Below are 15813 nucleotides of genomic sequence, written 5' to 3' on the forward strand. Positions count from 1 at the left end.
TGTCACATACCCCTGCTTTATCCCGTGGCATGCCCCCTCACTGTTAATTAACCTATTTATCTTCTCGAAAACCTGCTTTTGTTACCCTAGGAGCACTGAAAATGCTGCTTATAACTGAATCCCCAGTGCAATGTCAGGTATGAGTGATGGAGGCTCAACTATGGGTCTTTGATGCAAAGGGGAAGTAGTGAGTGAGTATCAAATGCCAACACTGAGTTTATACTGATTTTTCCTTGGTGAGAGTAGCATTGCACCTCCAAGGACTATATATCTTACCATGCTTTAGTTAGAAACTGTGCCTATTTCCTTTATTTTATATAATTGAAGTTGATTTGTGAAAGCTACATTTCCTACTGGACTAGGATACTGTGAAGTGGCACTGCCTAATGGCATTTACCCTTTCTTCATCGCAGAAAACTTTGGCACTTACTGTAACCTAACATTTACATGTAATTTGGTTTCTACATGAAACTGGAATTCATCCAGAATGCTTGATAAAACTATTGAGATGCTTTTTGTGTGTTGGTAACTACTGAATGTCTACCATTACTGTGAGCCCCAAAGAGTCCTTTCTCCTTCTTTGGAAGGAATGAGAATGGATTGGACCAAGGTGGTACCAACAGCTAGAGGCCCAGTTTGGATTTAGAATTGGTAATGTCAGGAATTTCTGTTAGATCAAGTGTGTGTGTGTGTGTGTGTGTGTGTGAGAGAGAGAGAGAGAGAGAGAGAGAGAGAGAGAGAGAGAGAGAGAGAGGTTGAAGTATGTGGATCAAGGTTGTGTTTTAGAAATTGAGTGGACCATGGCATCAAGCCTGAATGCCAACAGAGACATGGTGCCCCTTAGGAAGGCAATGACATCCCAGGTAGCAACTGCTTGCCCTTTTACCCTCCTGCAGCTACCACCTACAATTGCCCTCATATGACTCTGGGAACTGCAGCCTCTGCTGTGTTGAAAACTCTACTGTTGCATATTTCGCTTGAGCATTCAACATTTACTATCTTATCTATATAATTTTATTTTCTTTAACTAGCATATGAGTAATTTACTTCAAGTAAAGATACCCGTTTCCATGGTGAAGTTTCAATATGATATTTATAGAGAAGAATCTTGCTATCTTCTCAATATTGAAGTAATGTCTACTGTAATTACCTACTTCAGTAAGAATAAGCACCAAGTGACTTATGAATAATAAATCTTTTAAGAGCATGTCATTGAAGTTCACCTTAAAAAGGTGCCTGAGCACCCAGTTCTCTCTGTCATTGTCGACATACATGAGGATATATGCTATGCTGAATCCAAATTCATTGAGTTCCTAACAGTATGGTTTTGAATGTGGATACAACCTTTAAGATTCATTTATTTGAATAGGATGTTTTTTGACCTCTCTTTTCTGCTGTCTTGAAATGACAGAGTACGCTTCCTGATGGGTGGTCGGCATGGAGAATTTAAGTTCCTGCCTCCCTCTGGCTATGCCCCTTGCTATGAAGCCTTACTGCCAAAGGAGAAGATGAGATTGGAGCCTGTCAAAGAATATAAACGTGATGCTGATGGTGTTAGGGATCTGTTGGGTACCACCCAGTTCCTCTCCCAAGCCTCCTTCATCCCTTGTCCCATAGACACCAGTCAGGTAAGTCCAAATTGCCAATGACAGGCAATCTCAGTGAACATATTGAGGGTGTGCCCCCACATAAGGCACTGTACTGAAGAGTGCAGATAAATATCCAGTATTCTTTGAGAATTCATATCCAAGTTGAGTATATAAGAAACAAGTTATTTTTTAAAAGGTCAAATGTAATAAATGCAGAATGAACAGTATGCATGTCCTTTAGGGTGGGATGTTTATAAAAGTCTGTGAGAACAGATGGGATTCCATCTGGACCTTTACACAGCTTAAACGGAAAGGGGCACTGGGCAGCGGGATAGCAGCATAGGAGGAGTTGGTATAACAGCAATGGGATGAATAAGGGCTGGGAGCAGAAACATAGAGTCGGGACAGGTACCAATGTCAGGTCTCACATGGATGGACAGTTCGGAGAAGAACATGGAGAGTGCAAGTTGGAAATAGAGTGGAGATGACGTGGACCCTACCGGAGTGGTTGGTGAATGGGTGCTTTCCACATTCCTGTGGTAGGGTAGAGCTTGCAGAAGCTTTCCGAGACGTCATCCACCAGAGCCATCTCTGTTAACGTGTGCATGTGCTTGTGAGTGTTTTTGAATGTGCAGGAGTACTTTGGTGTGAAAAACATGCACGTGTGTGTGTGCACATGTGTGCATGTATGTGTGTCTGTGTGTACGTACACGTGCATGGAGGCCAGAAGAACGACATCCTTAGGAAAGTCATCTACCTTCTTTGAGTCAGAATCTCTCATTGACCTGAAGCTCGTCCATTAGGCTAGATTTGCTGACCAAGGAACCCAATGAATATGGAACCCTGGCATTTTTAATAGATTTGGGGATCGATTTCGAGTACTTTGTTTTGGCTTTACCAACAGATCCATCTTCTCAATGCCACAAGAGCTTTTTAAATCACTATTCTAGATGCTGTAGAGTAGTGGTTCTCAAACTTCCTAATACTGTGACCCTTTGATACAGTTCCTCATGTAGTGGTGATCCCCAATCACCATAAAATTATTATCATTGCTGCTTTATAACTGTAATTTGCTACTGTTGCCAATTGTAATATAAATATCTAATAGGAAGGATATCTGATATGCAACATCTGTGAAAGGGTTATTCAAACCCCCAAAGGGGTTGAGACCCATAGGTTGAGAACAACTGCTGTAGAAGTTAATGAATAAGACCTTGCCTCTAAAGCACTTAGAGTTACCAGTATATATGAATAATTGGTCCTTTCACATATGTTTCTAGTATGCATTTCCATAACAGTCATATGACCCTATTACATTCAGGTGCCCTGGTTGATCTTATACTCTCTATGCATCTAAGGCTGGTTTAACACTTAGCAGTCTCCAGCCTCAGCTTCCCATGTTCTGGAATTGCAGCCATACGTCGTCATACTCAACTTATTCATGCATGAATGATGAGTCTGTTTTTCCCTTCCTGTAGTCAGTCATTTTAATTCCCTATAAAATGGAAAACTGCATTTCTCTGCTCCTTCCAAAGCATAACTCAACGTCTGAGATGCAGAGAAGGACTTTGCTAGGAAACTGAGGAGCTTGTGAGTTTTAGGAAGTCCCAGGAATCCAAGAGTCTGGTTACTGTGTGTTCTAGATGTAACAGAAAGCAATGACATTTTGAAATTTGCATGCCAATAGATGAAACTAGAAAAAAAACTTCCTGAGTGAGGTAACCCAGACTCAGAAAGATGAACATGGTAAGTGTTCACTCATAAGTGGACACTAGCTATTAAGCAAAGAATATTGAGCCTATAGTTCATGATCCTAGAGAAGCTAAGTAACAAGGTGAACTCTAAGAAAAACATACATAGATCCACCTGGAAAGGGGAAATAGACAAGATTGCCTGACAATATTGGGAGCATGGGGGTAGAGGGATTAAGGAGGGTGGAAGGAAAAGACCAGGGGAGAAAGGAAAGAGGAAGAGAACTTGAGGGAATGGGATAGTCGAAATGGAGAAAAGACAGAGATGAGAGCAAAGAGAGACAATTTGTTTGAGGGAGCCATTATGGGTCTAGCAAGAAACATGACACTAGAGAAATTCCCAGGAATTTATAAGGATGACCCCAGTTAAGACCCTAATCAATAGAGGAGAGGGTGCCAGAACTGGCCTTGCCCTGTAGTCAGACTGGTAAATATCTTAAATATCACCATAGAACCTTCATCCAGCAAGTGATGGAAACAGAGGCAGAGACCCACAGCAGAGCACTGGGCTGAGCTCCCAAAGTCCAGTTAAAGAGTGGGAGGAGTGAGAGTATGAGCAAAGAAGTCAAGACCATGATGGAAACACACACTGAAACAGTTTATAATAAATAGCTAATGGGAGCTCACCAACTCCAGATGGACAGGGAAGAAAACAGCGTAGGACCAAACTAGTCCCTCTGAATGGAGGTGACAGTTTCATGGCTGGGGCAGACTGAGGGGTCACTGGCAGTGGCACCAGGATTTATTCTTACTGCTTGTACTGGCTTTTGGGGAACCTATTCTCTTTGGATGGATACCTTGCTCAGCCTAGATATAATAAGGAGGGCCTTGGACCTTCCTCCAAAGCAATGTGCCTTACCCTCTCTGAAGAGTGAATGGGAATTGGGGGGGGGGGGTAGGTGGAGAGAATAGAAGGAGGGAAGAGAGTGGGAACTAATATTAGTATGTAAAATGAAAAAAAGATAGTTTGTTTTCTTCTTTTGAAAAAAAGAAAAACCACTATGCAAACAACTAGAAAGGAAGGGAGGGAGGGAAGGAGGGAGGGAGGGAGGGAGAGAGAGAGAGAGAGAGAGAGAGAGAGAGAGAGAGAGAGAGAGAGGAGAGAGAGGAGAGAGAGAGAAGAAAGAAAGAAAGAAAGAAAGAAAGAAAGAAAGAAAGAAAGAAAAGAAAAGAAAAGAAAAGAAAAGAAAAGAAAGAGAAAAGAAAAGAAAAAGAAAACTTGCTCTTTACCCTCCTGAGTTCTCTAACTGGGGATGTACAAATTAAACTTGGGCTTAGCAAGAGAGAAAGGTATATTTTAATTAGTGAAGCGTTGAGAAAGAAGATCAGCTCAGAGAAGAAGGCAGACTGGAGATTATAGACTCTCTTACTAGGGAGAGAGGGATGAAGGGGAAGGGAAAAAGAAATGACCTGAGGAAACAATAAACAGGTCCTTAGAAGATGGGAGACATGGTTGTTGTTCTTTTTGACAGTGTCTGTCTGAGTATGGTACTGACGTGTCTCTGGTGCTAATGGTCAGTCTTCCCTAGGAGAAATGATTGAATTATTCAGGAGAGGTTTTCATTTAGAAGAATATGGAAACAGAATACATTCTGTTCAGCAGCAGCTGTTTCCCAGATATCTTCATCTTAAAAATTACACTTATTCCACAGTAACATATTCTGATAGCCTGTACTCCTTCGTAGACAGGAAGCTGTAGGGACAGAAAGGGAAATGCCTTTCTGAGCACAGAGCTGTTTGTGCCAGTGCAGGTGACAGAGGCCAGCAAACCTCTGGGTTGGCTGCCCCTACTGACCTGTCAGGGACACAAAATTAATAAGACCAGACTTCCTGGAAGAGGCTGGGTAAAACACAGTTCAGACAAATGAGAGGAAAATTCAACAATAAGAAGAGTTCTCTAAACATGGGTGCAATAATGAGCATTGATTATTACCTTGGCATTACCAGCATCCAGCCAGAAGACAAGCTTCCAGGCACTCCGATGAGGGACTATCTGTTTTTTGTTAGCCATGGCGGATTATCTTGAATAGGTTGAGATGATAAAAACCATTCTAAAGAGGGTGGTATCATTTCCTGGACTGCATAAAGGGGTAAGCCAACTGAGCATAAGCATCCTCTCTCTCTCTCTCTCTCTCTCTCTCTCTCTCTCTCTCTCTCTCTCTCTCTCTCCCTTTCTCTCCCTCTTTCCCTCTCTCCCTCTCTTCCTCTCTCCCTCTCTCCCTCTCCCTCTCTCCTTCCTGACTGTGGCTGCCACACGACCAGTCACCCCCTCCAGCTCTTTCCTGTAGTGATGGATTACACCCTTGCCCACCATGATAGTCTGTAACTGAAAGCCAAAATAAACTCACTCTCCCCTTAAGTTACTTTTTGTCTTTGTATTTTAATCACAGCACCCGGAAAAATATATAATGCAGTATTAAAGATCTGGAAATGAAAGAGGTGTATATGCAAATCCTGAAGCTTTGATGTCGAGACCCAAAACTGAATTTTTAAGGGCTCTGTAAAAAAAGGCAATGCTTCTAGCCAATAAGAAAATTCTCTTTTAAGAGATGTATTTTATTACTGTGAACTCTTTGAAGAGATGTGGTTCATTACCATGAATACCTTGTAATTTTTTAGAATCTAACATTCTGTGAAATTATCATCAAAAGAGAACTTAAATTTAAGATAGTAAGAGTCCTCTCTGGGGCACATTAAGAAATACTTTGTAGGTTAAGATTATTGACTCCATCATTTAATGCTTATCCCAACCAGATTCTTTCCTCTTTATATCCCCAGCCCCTCACTGAGTGCTAGGAGATCGGATGCATTGCCCTAGAACCTGACACTCCCAAGCGGCAATTGTCAAGCCCATGCTCCTTTGCCCCAAGTTACCAGTTGAAACCACTAAGATTATGATTCACACTTATTTGTGGAGGTTCTTTTCCCCAGCAAGTGTATTTTTCCCTTTCTCTGAAGCATTGCAGCTCCTGAAGCCTGAAAATCCATCTTAGGGCTATGATCAATGATGGGACATTTAGTTGGTACAGACAGCATTTAGTTGGCCAACAAAAGCCATGTGCAGCCAGGACTTGTCTGCTGATAACCTCTTTTATTGTGTTCCTCATCAAAAACACTGTGCCACTTACCTAAATGACCTCTTCATAATTTCACTACGATGGTGTTTGAAATCTTTTGAAACTTTTGCTAATCCTTGGGAATTGTATTGAACGTATATATTTTTCTATAACATATTTTCTCTGTGAGCTCCATCTATCCACCTCAACAACTGAGATTCTTTCTAATGGTAGATTTTTAGTAATAGAAACCCTAGTTATTACACCAGAGCTGGGGTTAGAGAGCTAAGCACACTGGCTGTCCTGAGCTGGACAGCTGGGTCGCTGGGTCCTAGCGCCTGCTAACAGCTGCCAAGCAAGTGTAGGTCCAGGGCTAGCCATCTTCCAGTAGTGAGAGTCTGCTCTTAATTTGGGTCTCTCATTCCTTGGGCACTGTCAAGCTATAGACGTGGAAATAGTAATGACAACAAATTAAAGGAAATCAGGAAAATACAAAATGGGCCCTGTATGTGGTCTCTGTAGGGAAATGGGAACAAAATCCAGGAAAGTAGAGACACTCCCTAGAGGTGACCAGCTTACCAAAAAAAAAGAGCGAGGGTATTAAATGATAAGTACTTGAATGGCATGGAGTGTGTAAGTGTGTGTGTGTGTGTGTGTGTGTGTGTGTGTGTGTACTCCTGTGCTACAGGACACATGTAAAGGTCAGAGAATGGCTTTCTTGAGTTGATTCTCTCCTTCCACTCTGGGATGAAGATGGGATCAAATTCAGGTTTGGGTATTGGAGAGTTCTGAGAGGGTTCAGGTTGGACATGTGGAGGCATAGAACTAAAGCAGCGGAATAATTTGAGAAGTTCGGAAGAACGGAGCTCAGGCCAAGAGCAGAGCAGCCCCTCCTCCTCATTTACAATGAATTCAGCTGGGAGCACCTGAGACTTTAATCCAGTTCATGCCTGTAGTTCTGGCTTTTCTCTTGCTCCTTTCCCTTCAGGTTGTTTTGCCACTTCACCTAGAGAAGATCCGAGACAGACTGGCTGAAAATATCCACGAGCTTTGGGGAATGAATAAAATCGAACTTGGCTGGACTTTTGGCAAAGTATGTGTTTCCGTGGCCAGACACAGTGGAGTGTGTGGTACTCTGAGGAAGGGTTCCTTGAACATGTCATTGAGGATGGGAATCGGTGAAGCAAAACACTCCTCTTCCTACAACCTGCCTAACCTTTGCAGTTAGTAACAGCCTGTTCTCCAGTCAGCACTGAAGGGACCAGCTCTTCACAGGCGCAGCTGGGGACCCACCTCCCAGCTCACCTCCTAACTCTGGTTTCACACACACACACACACACACACACACACACACACACACACACCTCACAATTCTCGCTCTTCCCTTCAGAAAAAGCAGTCTGCTCTGTGTGGGTGGCGGGAGCGGGCTGATTCATCATTTTGAATCTGAAGTTGTTTAACGTGGCTTTCAGACGGATGGCTAAGATTAATGGAGACCAGAGGGGGTTAGGGAGCCTCTTGCACTAGAAAGCATTTTTCAGGGAGAATGTAAATTGACTTTGCTCTGTGATTTGTGTAAGGTCACTTCTGGAAGCAGGAGGATAGGTGAGTTTTACAGCTTCGTGTGACCCAGACATTTTTTAGTCATACATACTCCTGTTAGTTACCGAAAAGATCCCTGCACTCTAACCATGTGTGTGTCCATAGCTGCCACAAAAGTGTCCTCATGAATGATCTCTTCTCTGCAGTATGCTCTTGAGGTCTCTCCATCAGAGAACTCAACACAATTGGACTTTTCAACTGCATTCATTCTTGCAAATATTTTATCACCCTTTCCTACTTCATTAGACTGTTGATTTCATGGGGTGGAGCTATCTGACCTCATTAGTAAGCTCATAAAATCTCAATTAGTACATTCAAGCATTTATGAAATGACAGTTAATGAAGGAGTAAGTGGATGCTTGGGTCCGGGCTGTTCAGTGCAGCAGTCACGTAAGCTGCTGAACAGTTGAAAGGTCTCTAGTCAGGATTGTGATTTGCTGTGTGGTGGATCTAAAACTCACACGGGATTTTCGTTTGTTTGAGATGGCAGCTCTAGCTGTCCTGAGTCGTCTTCTATAGACCTGGCTGGCCTTGTTCTCTGAGATCCACCTGCCTCTACCTACTGAGTCCTGAGATTAAAGGCATGTGCCACTGTACCCAGCTTCGCACTGGATTTTTAAGACTAGCTTTACATTATTTTATTCTTATTCTTATAAAAAACATATTACATGTATAGAGCTAAATAAAATACATCATTAAAGTTAATTTGATCCAGTTATTTTGTTTTTCTAACATGGCTATTAAAATTTTTGAGATTACACATGTGGTCCATACCCATAGTCCTTTCATGATTCTGTGTGTGGTCCGTATCTGTAGCCGTGTTCAGAAGCGTTCTGTCCTCCAGTAGCATTACGGTGACACAAACTTTTAACAAAAACACAGATACAACTTAGAAAATTACTTCCTTGGAAAAGCATGTTGTAAATGGAGATACATGTGTAGAAATAAATCCACCAGAGTTCAAGCCATTGATAACTTGGGAACCGTGTAAAGCCATTCCTGAGAGAGGCACGCGCGTTCACTTATCAGCAAGTCACTGTCTTTGTCTGACTGGTATATGTAGCCTGGGCCCTCGAACGATGTCCATTTCTTTCTTCAGAGCAGAGCCAGCTGTCAAAACTTAAATTCTCTTCCTTCTCATGTTGTCACCTAGATACGGGATGACAACAAAAGACAACACCCCTGCCTTGTAGAGTTTTCAAAGCTCCCTGAAACTGAGAAGAATTACAACCTGCAGATGTCAACAGAAACCTTGAAGTGAGTGTTTCATTGAATGTGGGCTAGACAGTGAGGGGGGTGATCTGATGCATTGTCGCTAAGCTGCAAAGGTGTGTCCCCCTTGTCGGCAAACATGACACACTGATAAATCCCAGGCAGTGGTGATTCTTCGTATCACAAAGCTTAGCATGGTGAGGAGCTGACCCACAATACTATTTAGTATATATATTTCTCCAGAGACTATTTGTCATTTGCTGCTTTCTAGAAATAAGGGGTGTGGGAATGTAGGATGCAGCCAGGGAGGGGCAGGAGGAATAAGGAGAGAAATAGAATCAAAGAACCAATATCATTTGTCATTGATATTAAATCAAGTAAAAAAAGGTATTTTTAAAAATAAAAGGAAATTATGGTTTGATGTAACACAAGGACCAGCTTGTTAGGGTTTCTGTCCTGCCTAGTACCTCATAGCCGGCACATCCCAAAGAAAATCACACAGAGATCTCCATAAGATTATAAACTGATTGGCCCATTAGGTCAGGCTTCTTATTAGCTCCTGTAACGTATATTACCCCATTATTCTTATCTATGTTGGCCACGTGGCTCCATACCTTTCACAGCCAGGCAGGTTACATCTTGCTTCTCGGTGATCTGGGCAGAAATGGAAGAGGGAGCTTCCTGCTTCCCAGAATACTCCTGTTCTCATCACCCCACCTCTACTTCCTGTCTGGTTGACCCACCTATACTTACTGCCTGGCCAATCAGCATTTATTTAAAATATGATTGACAGAATACAGACAATTCTCCCACACCAGTTTGATTACTAAAATCCCAAATTTTTATTAATTTTTTTAATTGTGCCATGAATCCCATTCACAGTCCTAAGAAAGACCCAGATTTCCTAATCCACATTGGTACCTCCAATTTTTAATCCACTTTGTGTTTGTTATCTGTTGTTTCTTTGTATTTCCCTGTTCTCTGTCAGTGCAGAACACTTGAACATTGGCTTGTTGACATAACAAAGATGTAAATTGCTTTGTCTCATAGGCTCATTTATCCACCATCTTTAACTCCAAAGAGTTTTAAGCATCTTGGTACATCAAGTATAGCTCAAGGTGCTATACTGACCTCCCTTAGTAAATATTTGCTGGCCTGAAGATTTGATGTTAGAATCCTGTCTATTCCATGAAATCAAGTGCTTGATGTAATTCAAAGTGAATTTATAAACTAGAAAATGTCTCCATGTGGGGCAATTAGCAAGCTTCTCTTTCACGTTCTTATGCCTGCTATCACCTAAATCAGAAGTTGGCACATTATGGCCTGTGGGATAAACAAACCAGCCACCTGTTTCTGTAAATATATTTTCATTCCAATAAAGCTGGACTCCTTTGTTTGCATTTTATGGGTGGCTACTTTAATTCTGTATTGGCAGAGTTGGGTAGTTGTATGTACACAAAGCCTTGCTGTCTGTCCCTTTGCAGAAAATGTTGGCCAACTTCTGGTCTAAACTAATTAATTCTGTCCTCTTAGCCAGCTCAGACATGGGTTAGAGCTCCTGCAGTTGACACCAATCTCTTCCTTGTGTTACATCACAGAACCCTGCTGGCCCTGGGGTGCCACATTGCTCACGTTAACCCAGCTGCTGAAGAGGATCTCAAGAGAGTCAAACTGCCAAAAAAGTAGGTGAATTTTCTAATGGTTCAAGCTGAGTGTAAAAGATGAAAGGGTGGAGGCCTGTGTACAAAGGCAGGGGACAAATCGTATACCTGGTGGTAGCATCTTAGAATACTAGCGTCTTAGAATATTCCCCCAGTTACTTAGATGGCCCTGAGACCCTCAGAAGAAGCCTACTGTAAGGAAACATTTCAAGATCCCCTCTCTTTTTGTTACTTCTGCCCATACCGAATAATACTATGCTTAATTTTGAGCTAGGAGGTATACCGACCTCAAATTAGCACACTCTCTTTAGTCAATAGGAAGGGCAGTTGGCAACAGCTTGGAAATGATTTCTAGTCACTGCAGATATTCATTCCACACCTCTGGCACTGGGCGAACATCTAAGTCCTTCATGAAAGTGGGAATTTGTACCAAGATTCCATTCGCCTCTCTGTATCTGTGTGTCCTACTGTCTTCCCCACCTCTATACTCAGACGAAGTCACACATTCAGGTAATTGCTCACTGGCACATCTGCTGGCTCATTCACTGTTTCATTCTCTTGCTCCTCAGTGCCAGCCCTGGGTACACACACAGTAAAACACTAGTGTCGTGATAGAACCCAAAACGGTGCCAGCCTTAACCAAATGCTCGCCATTCCCATCCTTCTTCAACTCCCACACTGATGAGTCACTCTTCCACACAGCACCTGGCGTCAAGGAAGCCACATCTAAGAGATGGCATCTGGAGAGGCACATCCTAGCTGAGGCTGCTAGAACCGGGATATATTGATGTGTGTTGAGTCTGTCAGGAGTTGTCCTGAGATGGTAGAGACAGGGCCATTTCCTCTGACTATAACAGATTCCGTATCTCGTACTACCCAGTGTGTTCTTTACAGGATGGGCTTCAGACTATCACGTTCCAGTTCTTGCCCTACCCTGGGCAGTCCATAGTCCTAAAGCCCTTCAGCATCTCTGACTGAACTGATAGTCCCACATGGATGTAATTAGCTGCTCTGGGGATAGTTACCCTATTCGTAGTGTATCTAACCTTCCCCTTTACATGATACACCTACCTGAGTTGTAGTAAGCTCTTTCACGGTTGCATGCTATGTCTCTATGTCTCAAATTATAGACATTTGAGGCTGTGACTCCTGAACTGGAGAGCCAACTGCAAAAGTCACTTCAAGCTCACAAATTTTTAGCTGTCCTGGCTTTTTATCTTAATTCCAAGAACAAAAGTTGAGCTTTGTAAGAATGAGTAGCCATTCTGTGCTATTTTATAAGAAAGCCTTTAGCTCAAGGTTTTAATCCTTGCCAATCTGGTTTTAACATTATATTTTCTGAAGTAGAATGGAAGGGTTTCTGATAATGTTGCCATAGGCTGAATGTGTCTGTCATTTGCAGGATTCATAAATAGTTTTCTTAGATATAAAAATGAATTTGTATTGAATCTATTTTCTTGTGTTATACTTTGAAGTCTATGAGAATATATTAGTTATAAGGTGGTACATTAGCAGCTTCACCTGTGAACATAAAATAGAGTTTGCTTTATCTACCAACCAAAGAGGGGAGATTTTGTCTGTGCCCTCATTTTCTCAGTGAGTATGTGTGTGTGTTGTATGTAAATTTGATCTTAATAAATTCAAATAAAGCTGGTCAATACAGAGCTTCACTGCTGTTTCCAGCACTGAGAGTAAGAACTATGAGTGTTCAGTCATAGATGGGCTGGCTGTATTAACCCCATACCAAAGGTTCAGGGAACATTCCAGAAGAGGGTACAGAAAGAGCTAGAGGGTGGGAAGACATGCTGTGAAATTCTGTTCCGTGGACATTACATGGTTGTTGCACACATGAACTCAGAGCAGCTGTGGCTATCTGCAGAAGACAGCTATTATCTGTCAACAAAACTACACAAAATCAATCAAGTAGAAAAAAATGTCAGCAAGAGGTGGGAGGAGTTCCAGAGACACTAACTCCCACCCAGGAGCCATTGGGGCAGCTGCTGGCTGCCTGCTAGGGATGAAGTGTCAGTTTCCTTTGAAGGGGGCTACTGGTAGGTTACCCATGCTCCACTGGATAACCCCACACCTTTGCAGATATGGGAATTTCTAAATGGACTCAATGCATTATTTTTTAAAAGGCATTAAACTTGAAGTGAGTTATGTTGGAGGGAGCATGGGAGCAATTGGAAGAGATAATAGGGTATTGATAGAGATATGTTATACATATATGAAATGTTCAAAGGATAAATTTGCAAAAATCTAGAAAAAGAGAATCTTGTGTAGTCATTCAAAATGTTTATACTTTTGTATTTACTTGTAGCTATATGATGTCCAATGGGTATAAGCCAGCGCCTTTGGATTTATCTGATGTTAAGCTATTACCACCTCAAGAAATTTTAGTGGATAAGCTTGCAGAGAATGCACACAATGTTTGGGCAAAGGACAGAATAAAACAAGGATGGACCTATGGCATTCAACAGGTGAGGAGTGCTGGGTCAAGCATGCTAGAGAAGTAGATGTGGTCATCCATCAAAATGTCATTCTGCTGTGAAGCATGTGAGATTGGAATGTGGGCACTGCCCTTGCCCTCTATCCCTCACACTGTGCTTTGTTTATTATTTATGGAACCAGGGACTAGTGAAATTTGTAACTGTCACATTGACATTGACTACAGGCATCATTTCAATGTTGCAGAAGTGGATAAAGTTTATCTTTCCTGTAGTTAGAGATTCGCTGATAAAGTGCACACACAGGGTGATGTATTTTATCCCATCCTCTGTCTTACTGTTTTTACTATAAAGTCAAGATTTCATCATACCCTCCAAAGCCAGGGTTAGGAACAAATCAATACGCTGGGCCAGTAGTATTTTTCGGATAAGATATGAAAACGAATCAACATCATGGATCAGCAGTACTTCTGAGATGGCCCCCAAAATATCTACCACTGAGATAAATTCAAGGGGAAAATAGCCCAGAAAAGGAGTGAACCAACCTGCCCAGAAGCCCACACACACACACACACACACACACACACACACACACACACACACTTTGGGCCATCGAATTAAGGATCCTTGGACAAAACTGGAACTCCTGGCTTGATTATGAAGTAGCCTAACTGCAAGGTTAGGTGTGTGTGGCTTCATAACAAGGAATCCAACAGAGTTTAGCATCAGGATTCATTGCAAGCCATTTGACCCAGCTCTTTCCCTAAACTATTTCCCTCATCTTACTAATCACTAAGGGTTAGTATTCAGAAAGTTCACATGAGTTAGCTCATACCTCGGCCTCTATGCTGATTCTTTAATTACTATGACAAAATATCCAACAGAAGCAACTTAAAGATAGAGGGGCAGAGGAGTTGGCTCATGGCCTTGGTTTACAGTCTACCTTGGTAGGAGTACATGGCCACAGTAGCTTGCTTGGGGCACCAGGAGCTTATAGCACATGTTGTTTGTATCTTCTGGATCAGGCTGCAAAAGAAGATGAGGCTATAACTTTTATATGCTTGCCTACCAGTGTCTCTCTTGAACCACCCCAGCCTCATCTCTTAACAAGGCTCCCAAAAACACCACCACAAGCTGGAGACCAGATGTTCAAACGCACAAGGCTGTGGGGGTTATTTAAGTTTCAGTTTCAGACTAGGAAATCTTCCAAACTTACTTCCGGGAAATCTGGAAGGCAAGAGGAATTTAGCTATTAAAGCATGGAGGCCTGGGGATGGGGAGGTTTGGACAGGGTACCATGCATCTTAGTTTGATCGGCTTTTCCTGCAGTTGTCATTTCTTTACTTTCATAGTCTCGCCTAAGGAACTGGAGATGACTCCACTGCACAATGGACCTTTTGTGATAGGATGGATACACTTTGCCTCTGCCACTCTTCCAGCATCTTTCTGATGATTTAAGATCCTGATGTGATGGGGGTTTGACAATTAAGTGGGGCATGAATTTCCACAAGGGAATAGCTACACCTTTCCCATCGGCCTTACCTTGGGAACGAAAGTTGCTAACCAGTTTCATGACACTTCATTTTATTTGAAGGCTGGCATTATTAAAGTGTTGTTTTTAATGCTAACTTTGAACATTAGTAAGATTTCTCCTTTTATACTCATTTAATCCTGAAGATAAGTGGCAAATACGCACATTGCTAAATATCAAGCCACATGGGGAAATCTAATCGACTAGTATGAGCCAGCCAAGAAGTCAGGAGTATGTGAGTAGGATGGGCTGCTTCTAAAACTGAAATATGTTTTCTTGGCACCTTCCCTTTGGCTTCACATAGGATTTGAAGAACAAAAGAAATCCCCGTCTGGTGCCATATGTATTACTGGACGAGCGTACCAAGAAATCAAATAGGGACAGCCTGCGGGAAGCTGTACGGACGTTTGTTGGTTATGGATATAACATTGAGCCATCGGACCAAGAACTAGGTAATAAGCTGTAATCACTCATTCTTGCAATAGTTTACTAAGTAGGTTCCCTTATAGGGAAATGTTATCTTTTAATAGGGCTAATTTACACTATTGTAAATGGTGCAGTTCTTAAAATGTGATATTTTATTCTCAAAGAACTTCATACATGTACATAATGTGTTTTCATTATATTTCACCATTGCTCCTCCTCCTAACTCTAAACCTACTCTCACCCTCCCTCCTTCCAACTTTATGTCCTTTTTTTGTTTTTCTAGCACACCAAGTTCACTTTGTGCTGCCTAGTAGTATATTTTAGGGGTGCGACTTTGATTTCTGTGAATCATTATTCCATTGATAGATTTTATTAAGTGAAAATGCATACAATGTATTCTGATCCTGATTTCTCCTCCCTTATCTCCTCCCAGATCCTCCCCAGCTCCTTACATCCAACTCCACAACTTCACCTTCTTTCTCTCTCCCTTTAGGGAAAAAAAAGGCAAAATTAAAACAGAATTAAAAAAAATAAAACA

The 15813-nt window shown here is 41.9% G+C and overlaps 1 protein-coding gene across 1 annotated transcript in view; it reads left to right on the plus strand.

The window, feature by feature from the left end:
• Ryr3 (ryanodine receptor 3) overlaps positions 1–15813 on the plus strand; it is a 369298-nt gene that overhangs the window by 147432 nt on the left and 206053 nt on the right. The window contains exons 21-26 of the mRNA XM_087910876.1: positions 1412–1628; positions 7385–7489; positions 9152–9255; positions 10809–10892; positions 13192–13351; positions 15154–15301. Coding sequence (XP_087767002.1) covers positions 1412–1628; positions 7385–7489; positions 9152–9255; positions 10809–10892; positions 13192–13351; positions 15154–15301 — 818 coding nt within the window. The remainder of the gene's footprint in view (positions 1–1411; positions 1629–7384; positions 7490–9151; positions 9256–10808; positions 10893–13191; positions 13352–15153; positions 15302–15813) is intronic.

Source organism: Myodes glareolus, chromosome 10 (genome assembly GCF_982192425.1).
Source record: "Myodes glareolus chromosome 10, mMyoGla1.1, whole genome shotgun sequence".
NCBI lineage: Eukaryota > Metazoa > Chordata > Mammalia > Rodentia > Cricetidae > Myodes > Myodes glareolus.